The sequence below is a fragment of the Podarcis tiliguerta genome (genome assembly GCF_965153285.1).
Source record: "Podarcis tiliguerta genome assembly, chromosome: 10".
NCBI classification, from domain to species: domain Eukaryota; kingdom Metazoa; phylum Chordata; class Lepidosauria; order Squamata; family Lacertidae; genus Podarcis; species Podarcis tiliguerta.
In genome coordinates, this window is record NC_139543.1 from 55,225,703 (window position 1) to 55,243,458 (window position 17,756).

The window sequence follows — 17,756 nt, forward strand, 5'->3', positions numbered from 1 at the left end:
AATGAGAGGCACAAATACAAGATGGGTGACACCTGGCTTGAGAGCAGTGCATGTGAAAAGGATCTAGGAGTCTTGGTTGACCACAAACTTGACATGAGCCAACAGTGTGACGCGGCAGCTAAAAAAGCCAATGCAATTCTGGGCTGCATCAATAGGAGTATAGCATCTAGATCAAGGGAAGTAATAGTGCCACTGTATTCTGCTCTGGTCAGACCTCACCTGGACTACTGTGTCCAGTTCTGGGCACCACAGTTCAAGAAGGACACTGACAAACTGGAACATGTCCAGAGGAGGGCAACCAAAATAGTCAAAGGCCTGGAAACGATGCCTTATGAGGAACGGCTAAGGGAGCTGGGCATGTTTAGCCTGGAGAAGAGGAGGTTAAGGGGTGATATGATAGCCATGTTCAAATATATAAAAAGATGTCACATAGAGGAGGGAGAAAGGTTGTTTTCTGCTGCTCCAGAGAAGCGGACACGGAGCAATGGATCCAAACTACAAGAAAGAAGATTCCACCTAAACATTAGGAAGAACTTCCTGACAGTAAGAGCTGTTCGACAGTGGAATTTGCTGCCAAGGAGTGTGGTGGAGTCTCCTTCTTTGGAGGTCTTTAAGCAGAGGCTTGACAACCATATGTCAGGAGTGCTCTGATGGTGTTTCCTGCTTGGCAGGGGGTTGGACTCGATGGCCCTTGTGGTCTCTTCCAACTCTATGATTCTATGTATGCTGATGACAGAGTATGAATAGTAAGTAATAATGGTTTTCGCCTGCCCCAGGCTTCTCTGATGGAAAGCTAGCCACTGCTCGACACAGCCTCTCTATTCATCCTGCTGACAGTAACACGCAGTCCTCCTTCACTGGCGCTTAAGTGCAACCATCTGCTTGTGAATTAGTCTAAGCACACAGTAATTGCTGTCAAGAGTCCCCCCCTCTCTCCCTCGTTTCTTTTTTCCTCCCCTAATTCAGCAAGCATCAAGTTGCCATAGCTCCGGTGCTGTCTCCTACTTGGCAGAGTTTTAATTATGAAGGAGGCTGTTTTTAGGATTGATTTGCCAGGAGTGTTAATTAAGCATCATTAGATATATAGCCCACAACGATCTTGTTTACAGAGCATTGTGAGCATCATCCAGCTCGGTGCTTTATGGCCCCATGAAGGGCCAGCAGCGCCGTTTTCCAAACTTGCTGGTAGCGCTGTCTGAAAGTACTTCACTGGCGGATGTGCGGTTGCCTGGCAACTTGGAATTAAGCCGTGGTTGCCGGCTCTGATCTGTTACCTTTTCAACTCAAGCAACTAAGTTATGTGGGCAAAATAAACATAGCTTCATGCTACTATGTCGGTTTCCTTGCAGCTGGAAGATTGGTGCAGCCAGCTGGGAAGCGAGTAGCCTTGGCCAGAATGTCAGCAGACGTAAATCAGGGATTCAGCACCGGGAGTTTAGCAAGCAGCAGTCAGTGTTTTAGGAAGCGGATTTGCCGCTGAAGGGTAGATTGCGAAGCCTGGCCATAGGTCGGTCCTGTATTGGGCAGGAACGTGGGAATAGGTCATAGAAGAACACACAGAGTCTTCAAGTACCATTTAGGTTGCATGATTCGGAAGAGGAGTTCCCCTAGAGCAGAGGTAGCTAAAGCAGTACCCTCCTTGTGTGCTGGACTACTGCCCACGCCATCCCTTATGATTGGGCCTGCTGACTAGGACTGGTGGGGATTGTAGTCCTGCAGCATCTGAAGGGCATCACACTAGCCCTATGCCAGAGATGTCAGGCATCTGAGGCACAAACCAAGGAATCTGGCAGCAGGGGCCCGGCATTTTAGCTTACGGATATTTGCTGTGCTGCAGCACCACCCAGATAATGGCTGGAAATTGCTATTGCAGCTCAGGCAGGCAATATGATACTGGAAAGCTAAAAGGGTACCTGGCTGGCCTTATATAACTGTTGATTCTTCGTTTCTTCCCCAAACAAAGTCACTTCTCTAGAGACTCTGCCCCCTCTATCTAACTGCTTCCAGGCCTCCACGGGGCCCAGACAGGAACAGGAGTTGAGAAAGGATGTGGTTCATGTTCCTACCACCTTGGCAAACTTGAAACTTCATTGGGCAGGACTTTTTGAGACATGTTAGTACAGTTGATGACATCCAGGGGCTTAAGCAGGGTAGCTATCTCCACCCTTTTCGTTTCTGTCTGACATCTAGAAACAGAGGTGGGGGCTTCTCCGCTCTATTCCTGGGTGTCTGCTTTCTGGCACCTGATCTCCTCCTCCTCTTGCATCTGGGGTTGGCAAATTTCCATGAATGATTTATTATTTTATTAATTTTTAAATTTATAAACTGCCCTTCAGTTTAGGCTCACAGGGTGGTTTGCAGTACAAAAATACAGAAATACCTAACAGCAAACAAAACAGTACTGCCCCAACAAGTTATAAGGCCGCAGATTGTTTAATTAGCCCAGGGCCTGAGAGAAGAGGAATGTTTTTGCCTGGTGCTTAAAGATATGCAATGAAGGCTCCAGGCAAGCCTCCCTGGAGAGAGCTTTCCACTGCAGTGGGTAGCCACTGCAGAAAAAGCCCGTTCTCATGCTCCCATCCTCCCGACTTCTTATGGATGGAGCACATGAAAGAAGAGCCTCAGATGATGATCACAGAGTCTGGGTCAGGTCATATAGGGAGAGGCAGTCCTTGAGGTATTGCAGTCCTGAGCCATTTAAGGCTTTATAGGTCAATTTTGGGCTTGGATATGAATTGGCAGCCAGTGCTCTTGGGCCAGAGTTGGTGCTATATAAATGGCATTTCCGTGTGCTCTAGCTTCTGTGGACAAATGCCAGCTCACTTGGGCTGAAGAGAGATGAGCGCCACACCCCATAGTCGCCCTGGACTGGACTTAGCCATCCAGTCAATCCAGAGGTCCTTTACCTTTACCTGGTGCTATATGCTCAAAAGCATCTTGCCCCTGTGAGCAACCTGGCCGGTGAATTCAGCACCAATTGAAGTGTCTAAACTGTCTTCAGAGGCAGCCCCATGTGTAACACATTGCAATAAACTAACCTAGAGGTTAGATTATGAGTGTTGTGTGAAGAAGTAATGCCCTTTGGCTGTCCTGAATTTCTGGTCAGTTGTTTTCATTAGAGTCTCATATTATGGGAAAGTGTGAGAAAAATTATATCTGCTTTCTCAAGACCATGCACAATTTTATGTATCTCAGTCATGACCCCCCTTAGACACTTCCCCCCTCTGCCCACACAAAAAATGTTCCCAACGCTGTGGAAGGTGCTCCAATATCCACTTTCTCACATGATTTCTCCCTCAAAGATTGTGACATGAGACAGAACACAATGTTCACATTCCAAACACAAATCCATATTTCTGCTGCAAAGGCCAGCTTAACACTGGCATCTGTTTTCAAAGGAGAGGGACAGGCTTTAAATTAAATTGTAATGCTTTCATATTAAGCAAGGCTTCTAGAACGTTGTTTTCTACTAGTGTAGCTAAGTCTAATTAGGAAATGCATGTGCTGGCCATGGTGACAGTCTGCTTTTTAGAAAAGGCATAATGTGGAGACATGGTAGGCTAAAAAGTTGTTCTACAATATATAACACCAAAGACGATTGCAAAAATTCTTGTGGGGGTCTCAGAAATGGAACCGCATGGGAGGGAGCCATAATTAAGGTAAAGCAAACTTCTACATGCAAATTTATTGGTCTGGACAAAAACTCTTTTCTTGTGTGCCCAGCACAGACGGTGGAAATTAAGTGTAACTTGAAAGGCTCATTCTTTTGGGGAATGCAAACTGAGCTGTGTCTAAATCAGAGTTCACGAGCGGTTGATATTCTGGAATGGTGATAATGGTTATAAACCTTTAAGCTTACTTGCAGTGAAGCAATAAAGAGAAATCATTGCAATAGAGTTCTCTGGTCGTTTGCCAGGTGTGCTGTAGTTGGCCCCAGAAAAGAAGAGAATCATGCTATTTGGCAGAACTATTTTTTAAAAAAAGAAAAGAAAAGAAACTGAGAGAGAGGCTGCAAAAAAGAAAAGAAAAGTGCAGATTGTTGAAAGGTGAAGGTTATCCCCTAAGGTTAATTTTAAAATCCTTGCCACTATAGCTGGTTTTCTGCTGCCAGCTCTGCAGGAGACGCCGGCTGCAAGGAGATCAAAGAGTATTCATCTGAGATGAAACAAAGTACGACTAATCATCACAGTGTGTGCATATTAATGTGTGTAAGATTGAATAGGAATATTGGGATGCTCAATTTCTAGTGCTGCGCTGAATGTTTAATGTGTCATTGAAGCCTTTCTTATTAGAATGTGTGCAGGCTCTCCCTCTTCATTAAAACGCAGCATTGCTGATAAGCAGCGCTGCACACTCCTTGCTTTCTAGCTGCAGTGCTTGGTGCTGCTATCTCTGCCTGCTGTGGCTCACTGCTGTGCTGCCATTCCTACGTGTTGGGCAAGGGCCACAGCTCAGAAGCAGAGCACACACTTTGCTTACAGAAGAGTCCCAACGTCCATTTCTAATTCCCTGATTTAACTTGGGCTGCGGGATTTGTCAGCTTGATATCCTGGGGAAAGACTGGGAAGGGGCATAGCTCAGAGGTAGAGCATCTGCTTTTCATGCTGAAGGTCCCAGGTTCAATCCCCGGCATCTTCAGGTAGGGCTGGGAGAGTCACCAGGCTGAAACCTTGGAGAGCCACTGTCTGCCTGTGTAGGCAATACAGAAGTAGATGGGCCAAGTGTCGGATTTGGCACAAAGAAGCTTCCTGTTCAGGGCAGACAGTACTGGGCAACATAGGCACCAACTCTATGGCACCCTGGTCCCCCCATAAAATATTTAACCCCCCCCTTGGGCAGCCACCTCCCCCCCCCCAAGCTGGGTGCTACACTCTTTTCCCAACTTGGCTCTCAGCTTTCGGCGCCATTTCCGAGCGTGTCTGAGCCCAGGGTAGCTGGGCAGAGGCAAGTGGGTTAGCAGGCTGGTAGGAGAAGCAAACAGGTGTGGGGCAGGTGAGTAGGCAGAAACTTCTTGTGGGAGACTGGGGGAAGGGGAGATTTGTGCCTAGTTGCATGTGGAGGAGGAAAGTGCTCTCCAGAGAAGTGTGGGAAGAAGGGAGGGTGGGCAGGTGCCCCCCATATTTTGTTTAAGTTGGCACCTGTGCTGAGCTTTATGGAGTGGTGGTTGAAATGCAATTTATGGCATCTTCCGTATGATTAAATAGTCCTTCAGCTGCAGGATTTTGGCTAGGTACTTGGGCTAGGACAGCATGTTATGTGGGGAAGGTTTAAAACATGGTTGTTTTTGGTTTGTTTGTTTTTAATCCCTCTCAATATGGTCCTGGTGAAAATGGCCTTATGCTGTTCTCATTAGGAGGGATTTTTCATTGGGATCAATGGATATTTCTCTCCCAGAAAAAATAGCACCTGGGTGATGCTTTTCATGGAGACTGCAGCAGGAAGGGAGGTGTTTTGTTTTGTTTTTTAATCCCACTTTTCCTGCACACCACAGTCACAAGACTATTCCCCAGGCAGCTTTTCAAAGAGGAAAAATGCTAGACGTATTAGCTGCAATGATACAATTAACACCAACTCTTATTGGGCCTAAAGGGAAGTGGGAAAAGCACAACAGAGTTTCTAGACAACCCTAAAATGTAATCTCCAGCCCCCCTACTGCAAGTAGAGAAGGAAATTGTCTTTCATCTTCCTGAGTTCTGGCTGCAGTTGCCTGTCAGCAGCAAAAGGCTGCTTCTTACCAAGTGATCTAACGCAAACGGTCTCGTTTTAACCGTGATGAAATTCAAAACACAGTGGGCACTGCTGAAACAAAATGAATTCATTAAATGCATTTCACTCATTTGCCCAGACTTGGAGTTGAGTCACATTGTGTCACAGGCATTCCCCACTGAAGTGTTGAAAATTTCAAATGTAAACATTTTTTATGTTGGGAAGAATGGTGAACAAGGAAATGCTGACCATTTCTATTGCTTGTTTTAAAGATTATTTTAGCTAGGAGTAACCTACACTGAACACAGCAAGACTTACTTCTGAGTAAACATGCATAGGATTGCACAGCACAGGAACTTTTTCTAGACTGCAGATTTGGAGTGCTCATAAAAATAGGAGAAACAGTAGCTTAAGCCCAAACGTTGGGACCTAGATTTACCCATACAATTTTCATACATTTTCCTTGCTCCAATATATAAAGTCCTGCTCCATACCATTGAGGTACTTAACATCTCTGAAGCTATAATAGCTTTTACTTAAGGAAGAGCTACTGCAATGTCATGCCTCTTAAGCATTATTATGAGCATTGGTGCAAGGACACCAGCTTTCTGTATGTCTTCAGTTGCACAGCAAATTAGTGAACTTTTTAACATTTGGCTCAGGTTCTCTGCCATCTGTGCCCTTCTTATCTGTTCATCCTTGTCATTGGTGTTTTGGTAGACCAATGAGCCAATTGCCCCTGAAGCTGGGTTGGAAGACATTAGGATGATTCTCATGGGTAACCACAGTCACCTCTCTATCCCACATTTTGACCAAAGTGTAGTAGTGACTATGATGATGGTGACGATTTCCTGGCAACTGCTCATAAAGCATTCTGGGTGCTGAGCAACTCCAGATCATCTTGATGTCCCCTCCCCTGAAATCTGTGCTAGTGACTAGTGGATTGGGAAATCCACACATTGGGATAAAGCTAGGTATGAAGATCATCTTCACAGTAATCTGTGAAGGAGCAGAAATTGCTGAAATTCATCATTGGAGGTCAGGAACAGAAATCGACTTTATAGTTCTCAAATGTTATGTAAACAAGGGCATTATTTTCTGCATTGTTTTCAATGTTTCCCTTCCATTGAAACTGATTATGTAATAAATTATGTTAGTCTTGGCCATAGTGATGCGAACAAAGTTGGTTTTAGCAGAAGCCAGTCTGTAGCAGAATAGAAACAGCACTGTTGTGATGAACACAGGATGGGACAGAAATGTATACACAGAGCTCAGCATTGTCCCATTCTCCTTTGACGTGAGAGACAGAGATGGCACACACATTTTTTCCAATGCTGAAAATGCATTTTTCCAATGCTGAAAATGAGGAAATGTTCACTTGGAGTTTAGGAGTTCCATGAAGCTCTTGATGAGATTCTAGCCTTGGACAGGATTACTTTTTTCCATCTTAATCTTCAATGTACTACAGCAGTGTAGGGATACTTCTGAAATAGCCAATTTATCATTTGATTTTGGAATTCCAAATCAATCAAAAAGGGCTGATGCTCATTGGCAGAGCATGCAGAAGATCAAGACCTGGCATCCCTGATAGGGCTTGGATGCCCCCCTCTGAAACACTGGAGAGATGCTCTTAAGTCAGTGTAGAAACAATACTCAGCTAGATGGACCAGATGAATCAACTGCCTGATTCAGTATAAAGCAGCTTCCAATGTCTCTGAAGTGGAACTTGTGCATCAGAAATCTCCCATTTTTAAGGTTTGGTTTAGTTTCTGAATTCTGAATTTTGTACAGACTGCTGTGTATATGTGGGTGTGTTACTGATATATAAGCATTCCTAATGTGATCATACACATTAAGATTCTTATGTGGGTGTTTCACTGATATATAGCACAAAAAGAAAAGAGAAAACCTTGATATAATTCTACATAGGTTGTGTCTGGATTCTTCCTATGTGCTTATTTACCAATGCACAGGGACAGTTCAGTAAAACATGGCACAAAAGGAATATTGGTGCAATCACACATAAAATCAAACCAAGGCCAAACTCCAATAAATGATTCCAAAAGACTAATCCCGGTCCCATAATAGTACTTGATGCGTTAGGAACAAGGATGGCTATGGCTCTCATAAATGAAGCAGCGGAGAACATTTTGAGTTCTTGTAAAAAAAAGAAAAAGAAAGGAACAACAAAAACAGAAGTTGACTAAAGGTGTTGGCACTTTAATTCTTTGCAGAAATAAATCCCAGATGGTGTCCAAGGTTACCTGCAGCCCTTTGCTGAAAAGCATTCAGAGTGTAAAGGCAGAGAGAGATTTAATGAAGTTTAAATGAACCCAGACACGCTGGTTTCAAATATAAATTTTTAAAAACTCATGGAGAAGCTTTGAAGGAAACTGGATCCTCTGCTGTGTTTGTGTGGGTGTTATTTTAAAGAACGGGAAGATGTAGCCTGGTGTTAAATGGTATTTTATTTAGTAATCCTATGCCTCAGCTCACCACTTTCCTCCCCCGCCCATATTACATGGCTGCTTTCTCTCCTACCTCATCATACCTACCATGGGATGTCAATTTAGAAACTGCTGTAAAGTTGGGAGGGGCTGTGAAGGCTGTGGATATGGTTTAGATTACCTGAATATGGGGGCAAAAACAGAGGGCCATTAAAAAAAGGTTAGGGACTCTATTCATCATCAATGCCAGAGGAGAAGAGGCTGCTGGAATTCTGTCTCATTGCAAAGGCATCCACAACAGACTGGGGCCCGTTATTCATGAATGTATATTGTGCTGGGGAATCAAGGCAGGCTGGACATTATAGTGCTGCCTAAGAGAACCCCAAGGGATGCGGGTGGCGCTGCGGGTTAAACCACAGAGCCTAGGGCTTGCCAGTCAGAAGGTCAGCGGTTCGAATCCTCGCGACGGGGTGAGCTCCCGTTGCTCGGTCCCTGCTCCTGCCCACCTAGCAGTTCGAAAGCACGTCAAAGTGTGCAAGTAGATAAATAGGTACCGCTCTGGCGGGAAGGTAAGCGGCGTTTCCATGCGCTGCTCTGGTTCGCCAGAAGCGGCTTAGTCATGCTGGCCACATGACCCGGAAGCTGTACACCGATCCCTCAGCCAATAAAGTGAGATGAGTGCCACAACCCCAGAGTCGGTCATGACTGGACCTAATGGTCAGGGGTCCCTTTACCTTTACCTTTAAGAGAACCCCAACTGAGCTGACGGAGATAGTTGCGTACTGCACCGTGTTGAAAACCCCCAACTCGATTGCACCGGGAGGAATCAAGCACTCCACCCTTTGAAGAGTCCTTGATTGACACAACTCAGGATGCCAAGACAAGGATGGGGTTGTCGCACAGTATTTCAGGTCCTACATAACTAGGACGACACAGTGGATATGTAGTTGTGTTCCTTGTAATGTTTTAAAGAGAGATCTTTGTGATGTTCCGTCCTTCACCTATGGGTGAAAGGAGGCAGTGATTTAAACACCTACGTGAGTTCAGAGAGCTGTTAAATAAAAGGGCTGAGTCATTCACACTTGGGGATGGCCCCAGAGCAATCACTTCAGGTGTGCACAAGCTTAAAGGTAAAGGTAAAGGTACCCCTGCCCGTACGGGCCAGTCTTGACAGACTCTAGGGTTGTGCGCTCATCTCCCTCAAAGAGGTCAAGGGCCAGCGCTGTCCGAAGACACTTCCGGGTCACGTGGCCAGCGTGACATCGCTGCTCTGGTGAGCCAGAGCCACACACGGAAACGCCGTTTACCTTCCCGCTAGTAAGCGGTCCCTATTTATCTACTTGCACCCAGGGGTGCTTTCGAACTGCTAGGTTGGCAGGTGCTGGGACCGAATAGCGGGAGCGCACCTCGCCGCGGGGATTCGAACCGCCGACCTTTCGATCGGCAAGCCCTAGGCACTGAGGCTTTAACCCACAGCGCCACCCGCGTTCCCATGCACAAGCTTAATGCCACGTTAATAACTGGGCTGGACTCACATGGGGAAACACACATACAAACACCCACCCACACCATGCACAGGTTTATACAAACCGGCCTTGACATGGTCCAGTATAAGAAAACTACTTTTTCCATGGAAGCCCTACCCAGTTCTTTTTCCGATTAGCTTTTAAACAGACTCCCCCCACCCCCCAATCCAAACACCTGCCTATCTTTTAACATAAAGAGTTCTTTCAGATGGGGGTTCATTGTGGGATGGATGTTCCTCATGCATAAAATGTTCTTCTTGCAGCATTCGTCCAACATTGTTGGCATAAAAATGTCAGCCTGTGTCTCCCTCTGTTTAATCCATAATATTCCTCTCTGGGGGAAATCTGATGTTTTAAAAAAAGTCTTCGTTTGCAATATCTGAACAAGCTGTTTACAATATCAAACCCCTGTCTGGAAGCATCCGAAAGTGAATGAATGGGTTTCTTATTCTTGCACTTGCTTGCTTTCTTCCTTGTTGGTTTTCTTTTCTAAAAAGTGCTAGTATGAAACAGGTTTGCAATATCTAGCATGCTACTGCTACATTTCTGAATCCCTGTCATTACACAAAAAGGATGGGGGAGGGGTTCAGGATGGAGTAAAGAAGGCTACTCTATTCCCTTTTCATGCTTGCCCTCGTGAGCAACCAGGCCACTGGATTCTGCACCAGCTGAAGTTTCCGAACCGTCTTCAGAGGCAGCCCCACGTATAACATGTTGCAGTAATCTAACCTAGAGGTTACCAGAGCATAGACGGCAGCAGTTAGGTTATCCCTGTCCAGATAGGGGAGCAGCTGGGTCACCCAAGCTGATGGAAAGTGCTTCGTGCCATTAGCCTCAAGTGACAGCAATGAATCTAGAAGTATCACCAAGCTGCATAACTGCTCAGTAACCCCATCAATAGCAGGCAGTCCTCCCATCCGTTCAAACTAGGGAACCACCCATTAACAGTGCCTCAATCCTTATCTGGATTGAGCTTCGGTTTGTTCAGTCCATTAGAGAGGCAGGGCACTGGTCCAGCACTTCGGCTGCCTCACCAGCAGATGTAAAGGAGAAGTAGAGCTGTGTGTCATCAGCATATTGCTGACAACGTACTCCAAAGCCCCAGATGACCCCACTAAATGACCCTTGGGAATCCCTTCCAGTTCTGTTATTCTTATTCTTCTTGCGTAACATTGCAAAACCAGTTAATTGTTTTGCTCCACTGCATGCTTATCTGTGTTCCTGCCCTTTTCTGCACACCAGCTCTGGATACTGCCCGTTGCCTGAGTTCCAGTCTGAACTACTTGTTCACCAATGAAAACTGACAACCTCATAAGCATTCGTTTTTAACCTTAGCCCTGGATTTTGACCTAAATTCAGAGCTCCTTTAAACTTTGGCCAGTTCCACAGCCCGTTCTCAGTGCAGCGCTTCCTAAGCGGCTTCCTGACACAAACGAAAGATGATTTAATATAGTATATTTGCTTGATTTTAGATGGTATCCATGGCAACAAGTTCCTCCTTCCTCCCTTCCACCCTGGTTGAGTTTGGCATTGCCTTGCCGCCACCAGTTTAACTGAGATGTCAAACAGCAATGGGAAAAAACTTTTAAGTGTCTCAGAAGAACAGTTAACAGTTCTCTAAAAATTTAAAATCCATTTCTGCTTGACATCTTTTTTGTGTTGAAGCTGCAATTCACCATTCTTTGGCAGCCAAAGAGACTTCTTTTCTCTAGCAACAATGGTGTGGGGAGGACTGCGACAATAATTGATGCTGGAAGTTTTGTGCAGTGTATGTGGTACCTCTGATAGTTCAAGGCCGGGCTGCCTAAATTTATCCTGACAATTGCAGTGGCACCACTGAAGGAGTCTTCTGAATAATTCATTTCCTCCCCCCCCCCCCGGCCACATCCTGCTTTTCTTGTGTACAGAAATCAAAGCTGAACCTGATTTAAAGTATTACTTCCATTTCTTTTTCCAGTGGCATAATGAATTGCACTGTTTTGAGCCTTTTGCTATAATTGTGAAGGAGAGGAAGTTCTTAACGCAAATGCCTGGGATTTCAAAAAAATAAATAAATGGGGAAATTGATTGGTTTTTTTTTAAAAATTAAATAAAACAAAAAACTGGATGCCCCAGTGAGAGTGTTAATGAAATTCAGCTTTCTTTCATAAATAATGCAGCACTTGGCACTTGATTAGGTGAAGCGAAGAGGAGTTTGTGCCTAATGAGATACATAGCAAGAGAGATATTGCTTGCAGATGGTTGCCATTACCGGTGACATATATACCGTTGTGCATGTGCCCGCGCATGTGTGTTTTCAGAGAGACTCCAAATGGGAAAGCTGTATTTCGTAACAAAGCCGACAGGATTAAATGTAAACTGGCTGTCTCTCCTTTCAGGCACCAGAGCTGTAGATTAGAATGAAGGCTGTATCCTGTCCCATAATCAGGATGCAAGATCATGTCAGGCAGACTCTCCCCTTAAAAAAAAGTCAGAGTAGGAATGGAGCCCCAGTAACCCCCTGGCAAACTCCATTGAAATGTGATGTTTTGGGCAGCTTCCCCCAACCTTGTGCCTTCCAGTTGTATTGGACTGCGACCTCCAATCAGCATGCCCAGTGGTCAAGGACCTAACCCTGCACCATAATGGGAGAAGCTTAGGTTTGGCTTGCCATCATTGCTGCCAACCCTGGAGCTTCCTGGCCTTGCTGTGCCTTCTCTTCCTGTTGTCTTGCTCTTGTGAAATTCCCTGAGCATGTGAACACGGAGGAGAGTGACAAGATGGAACAGCGTCCTCCACCTGCCTTCTCTGGGTGGCTGCCTAGATCAAGCACAGAGGGAGAGGGCATACTGAGGGCCTCACCGACAGGCAATGGTGGCAGAGGAGGAGCAGACATTCTGATGCCATAAGAACTTAAAAAGAGCCCTCTTGCATCTGGACAAAGGCCAACCTTTGTCTTGCATCCTGCTTTGCACAGCAGCCAGTGATCATCACGATACCCATGAGACGTCCACGAGCAGGACATGACAGTCAATAGCAGTCTTCTGTTGCATCCAAGCAACTAGTGTTATTCACTTTCATATACTTGCATAAAAGGGCTGATGTCCTATGCTCAGTTACCTGGGACTAAGCCCCATTGAACACATTTACTTCTAAGTAACAATGTATGGGATTGCACACTGAGGCAGGGAAGTAACTGGGCTGGAACAGCTTTAGGGTTTGTAAGAGTGGAGGCTGTGTTGAAATGGGTTTGATGGTCTCCTTTGTTTACAACAAGACAATCAACTTCCTTCTTGTACCCTCAGGTTGTACCCACGTCATGCAAGTGCCCTGAACAACCTTGGGACATTGACCAAAGACTTGGCAGAGGCAAAGGAATACTACAGCAGAGCCCTCCAGCTGAATCCACAGCACAACCGGGCCCTCTTCAATCTTGGAAATCTGCTCAAGTAGGTTATGGTCTCATTCAGTCCCCGGTAGGTTTAAAATTGGAAAATTGTTCTTGCAAATCAAAGCCAGGTCTGACTGCCTTGGGAGGATGTTTGAGTCCTCAGAACCTTTCCATCTTCAGCCCTAGGTAAGTCTTAATTATTCAAATGCATATTGTTACAACTTCTAGTCAACCACTTCTTTGCTAAGTACACTGCTGGGGAACCTCTGAGCCCTCCAGATGTTGCTGGACTCCAGTTCCCATCAGACCCAGATAGCATAGGGATGATGGGAGTTGGTGTCCAGAAACATCTGGAGCTCTGCAGGTTCCATGTTGCATCTGAGGGCATGCCCAAACTGTTTTGTAAGCATATCACTAACTTCCACCATCAGTATGGAGCTTAGATGACTTGGAATTTCAGAACTGAGGGAGTTGTGTTTATGATTAACTTTTGGATACTTGGCTCCCATGTGCGTTCTGATAACCATCAGTCATAATGATCTATGTTTCCAGAGAGAGTTACCCTGTAATCAGTACATTTGTTTCAGATAAAATATTTCTGGCTAGATGCATTCTCCCTTTTGCAGTGAAAACAAAACCACTTCCAGTTTTCCAGTTTTGCCTTAGGGCCCATCTGTGGACTAGATACTGCACTTAGATCGGAAGCGTGTTACGAATCCTTGGCTTTGTTTCCAGCTATCTTCTTAAGAAAACTTGTGATATCGTTTTCTTTTCCTCCCTATGTGATAAAGAGTGAAGAGGAAGAGAATCAGTGCAGAAGGTCATTCTGGTGTAAAATGAAAAGAAAGTGCTCTCTGTTCTGTTGGATTTTGAGATAGGATGCCCTGGATGAGGGGGCACCTTATGTGTGAATATTCAGCAAAGTTTGAGCAGCTTTGAAAGAGTAAAGGAACACTAGTTGTCATTCTTTCTCCTTACCTTTGGCCAGAGCAGTACATTAAGCAGAATGTGATAGAACTGACTGTATCACCTGAGAGTCCAGGTAGGGGGATACTAGTTTTGAGTGTTGCATAGTCCCCCATCCAAATGATAACTGAAAACTGAGACATAATGAAGGGAAAGAGGTTGTTTACCAGACATCCCCAACCTTCGGCCCTCAAGATGTTTTGGACTACAATTCCCATCATCCCTGACCATTGGTCCTGTTAGCTAGGGATCATGGGAGTTGTAGGCCAAAACATCTAGAGGGCCGAAGGTTGGGGTTGCCTGTTGTAGACCAGCATTCTCGTAACTGTGCTGGTTTTCTACTTGCAGGAAATTTTTCATAGTTGAACATCTCTTTCTAAAAAATAAAAACCCTCCACCTGCAACCTGAAGTGCTACAGTTAATTCTGCCATCTTATTCCACATCACTTAGTTTTAGTAGCTTAGTCCTAGCAATCACAGCTTCCCATTCTCCCCAGCAAGACTATTAATTTCCTGCTTTCTCAGAGTCCCCTTTCATGCCTCCCTTTCTTTTCTCTGATTAAACTGCTGCTTCTGTTTCCTCTGCCTTCTCCAATTTCAGCATCTCTTACTGGAGCTCCTAGACAGCTCCAGTCTGGATGGGAGGTGGGCAGGTGTCTGTAGTTCACCTAGCACACATCTGCACACTAGGAGCTCCTTGTTATGACTGCAGCGTCAGTAGCACAATGGAGAGGAAGTGAGAGAGAAACCTCCCTCTTTCTGTCTCCCCACAGCTGGAGAGCTACTGCCCTAACTGGGCATGTGTTATGGGGAGAAGTGGGGATTTGGGGGATCAAGGGTTTCTGTGACTCAAATTCAGCTTGACTGAGAAATACTCTTTCACACAGAGAAAATAGCTCAGCTTGTTTCCAGTCCAGAGGAGATGATGCCCTTCTCTTATGTTGATGTGATTGTCCATTGCATGCCCTTATGGAGCCGGGTCTAACAGCCAGGTAGTGGGAGACTTTAGACGCCCTAGTAGGTCAGGGAAATCCAACAGACAAGATGGGCTGAGTGAACTGAGAAAAGGTATCATAGCACAGGGAACTGTTTATAGGGCAGCAGAGCACAGATCTGGGGGTTCCTGGTTCTGCCCCAGCAGCTCCTGGCAGGAGGTCACTCAGTGAATTCAGAGAAGGTAGGAAGTATAGCCAGCTAGGTTCTTTGTTTTCCTGCAATATATGTCTTGCCCTCAGGAAACAAACACATACTCCGAGTGATCTCCCCCCGCCGCAGCAGATCCCTCGGTCACAGGCAGGAAGAGCCTCGTAGCCCATAATTCTCCGGACTACTGCTAAGTAATGTTTATATACTGTTTGACTTTGCAGTGTGTTGTGCAATCATGTGCTTGTCTTTCATCCTCAACTCTTTCATATGGTGGACCAAGCAGATGGGAAACTTAACAATGAAAGAAGTTGCCCTGTTCAACAGAACTGATAGCCTGCACTAGTAGGCCTCGGGGGCCACATGGAAATGCTAGCAGCATCAAAAGCCAGGAAAAATTTCCTGGAGATACTAGTTGTATGTGTCAGCAGCTGCACACTGTGGAAATGTATGTGTGTAAGTGGGAACTTACACCGCGATGGGGTGAGCTCCCGTTGCTCAGTCCCTGCTCCTGCCAACCTAGCAGTCCGAAAGCACGTCAAAGTGCCAGCAGATAAATAGGTACCGCTCCTGTGGGAAGGTAAACGGCGTTTCCGTGCGCTGCTCTGGTTCGCCAGAAGCGGCTTAGTCATGCTGGCCACATGACCCGGAAGCTGTATGCTGGCTCCCTTGGCCAATAAAGCGAGATGAGCACCGCAACCCCAGAGTCGGTCACAACTGGACCTAATGGTCAGGGGTCCCTTTACCTTTAAGTGGGAACAAGAAACATCCCCCTTTCAGACTGACACCATTGTGCGAGGTGTGGCAGCCCTGTATCCCATGTGACAGAGCCTGCTAATACCATCATTGCCTTCACAGAACCCTCACTGGGTTGTGAGCCAGGCAACAGCCTTGAATGTTCCCAGAGGTGGAGGGCAACAGGGGGAAACTGCGGTTGGTTTAAATCATGGTTTATTGAAACAAGCTAAGAACAAGCTACACTTTATGATTCTGGCTTGTTTCAACAAACCATAATTTAAGCTAACCAGAATCCCCAGTTCAGATGTAGCAAGAAAATCTGGTTAGTTGAAACCAAGCAGTGGCAACTTCTAATTTCTTCCTTATGACCACACCAGAGGGGTGGAGGTGTCACTCTAAGGCTTGTTCCTGTGTGGCTAAACTATGTTTTATCATTACATCTGAAATGGGCCAATGTTTGTTCTTGAGTAAGCTAATGCACCGGCATGTAAGCCCAAGGCTCATTCCCATACTTTATAAACCATAATTTAGTGTTAGGTTCAAACAAGCCAATGTAGCAGAGGCAGACTTCCGAATCTAAATCCAACTTCCTGTCTACTGGACCACATTTATCTAGTCTTGATTGTAATGACTGATTGTGTGCAATTGTATGTCAGCTGCTTCTCTGCCTAAAACGGAGCCTCTGTCTGGAATGGGGCCAGAGCAACATATGTAATTCAGGCTGCCACGTAAGGGATGCTATAATCTTTTTATTATCTCTTTTAAAAATGCACATTGTTCTCTGTTCAAATAAAAAAAAAGCCATTAACAGAAAAAAGAGGATAATTAAGAGGACTACATGGTGCTCAAGAAGCATGCCTGTGGGTAATAAAGATTTTTTTACTGCTGCTGGGTGGGTTTCTTAATCCTTTAACTTCTGATACTGGCATTTCCTTCACTCTTGCCAAATCTTTTGGCAGAGCAGTCATCAATTTTCCATGTCACTGAAATGTTCCACAGATACTCAAGCCGGTGACCTCAGATGCTTTAATTTGAATTTTTATTTATTTATTACATTTCTGTAGCGCCCTGCATCCAAGGATCACAGGGTGCTTTACAGTATGAAAACAGAAAAATACATAACATGGTGACAAATAAAAACAATAATCCCCCCCCCCCAAAAAACGGTTTAAAAGGCCATAGATTGTTTAATTAGCCAGAGACCTGGGAGAAGAGGGATATTTTTGGCTGGCGCCTAAATATATGTAATGAAGGTACAAGGCGAGCTTCCCAGAGGAGTGCATTCCACAAGTGGGGGGCCACCACAGAAAAGGCCCGTTCTCCTATTGCCACCCTCTCGTGGAGGAGGCGCATGAGGAAGGGCCTCAGATGATGATCTATAAATTGACAAGTTAGCTGACCTTTCATTATTCAGCAGGATAGGGGAAGGTGCATAGGCCTTCATTTGACAGGGCTTCGATAAGTTAGTTTCAATATTGTACTGTGGCATTCCTTCCCCAAAGCAACTGCTGTTCACCAGAGATGCCTAACCTATGGTCCTTCCTATGTTGCTAGACTACAACTGCCATCACCTCTAGTTAGTGGGGCTGATGGGAGTTGGAGTCGCACAACTTCTGGAGAGCAGTAGGTTAGCTATCTGCTGCTTTATAAAGAAAGAAATCTCCCTGCTGTAAAACCGAGTGGTGGTGGTGGTGGGGGGCAATATATAATATTTGCAAAGCCACAAATATGATCTTCTAAATTTCCCAGCTTATTAAAAAAAAGAGATGATAGCTTGTCTGTGTTGTTGAGTGCACCCCTGATTTTATGCATCATGAAAATGTATGCAACAGACATTACTGTTCTGGGTAGTCCATCATG

The 17,756-nt window shown here is 45.3% G+C and overlaps 1 protein-coding gene across 1 annotated transcript in view; it reads left to right on the forward strand.

Annotated features, from left to right (window-relative positions):
• The window catches only part of TMTC1 (transmembrane O-mannosyltransferase targeting cadherins 1), a 156,794-nt gene that overhangs the window by 101,726 nt on the left and 37,312 nt on the right, over positions 1-17,756 (forward strand). Inside the window, exon 12 of the mRNA XM_083401442.1 lies at positions 12,964-13,107. Coding sequence (XP_083257568.1) covers positions 12,964-13,107 — 144 coding nt within the window. The remainder of the gene's footprint in view (positions 1-12,963; positions 13,108-17,756) is intronic.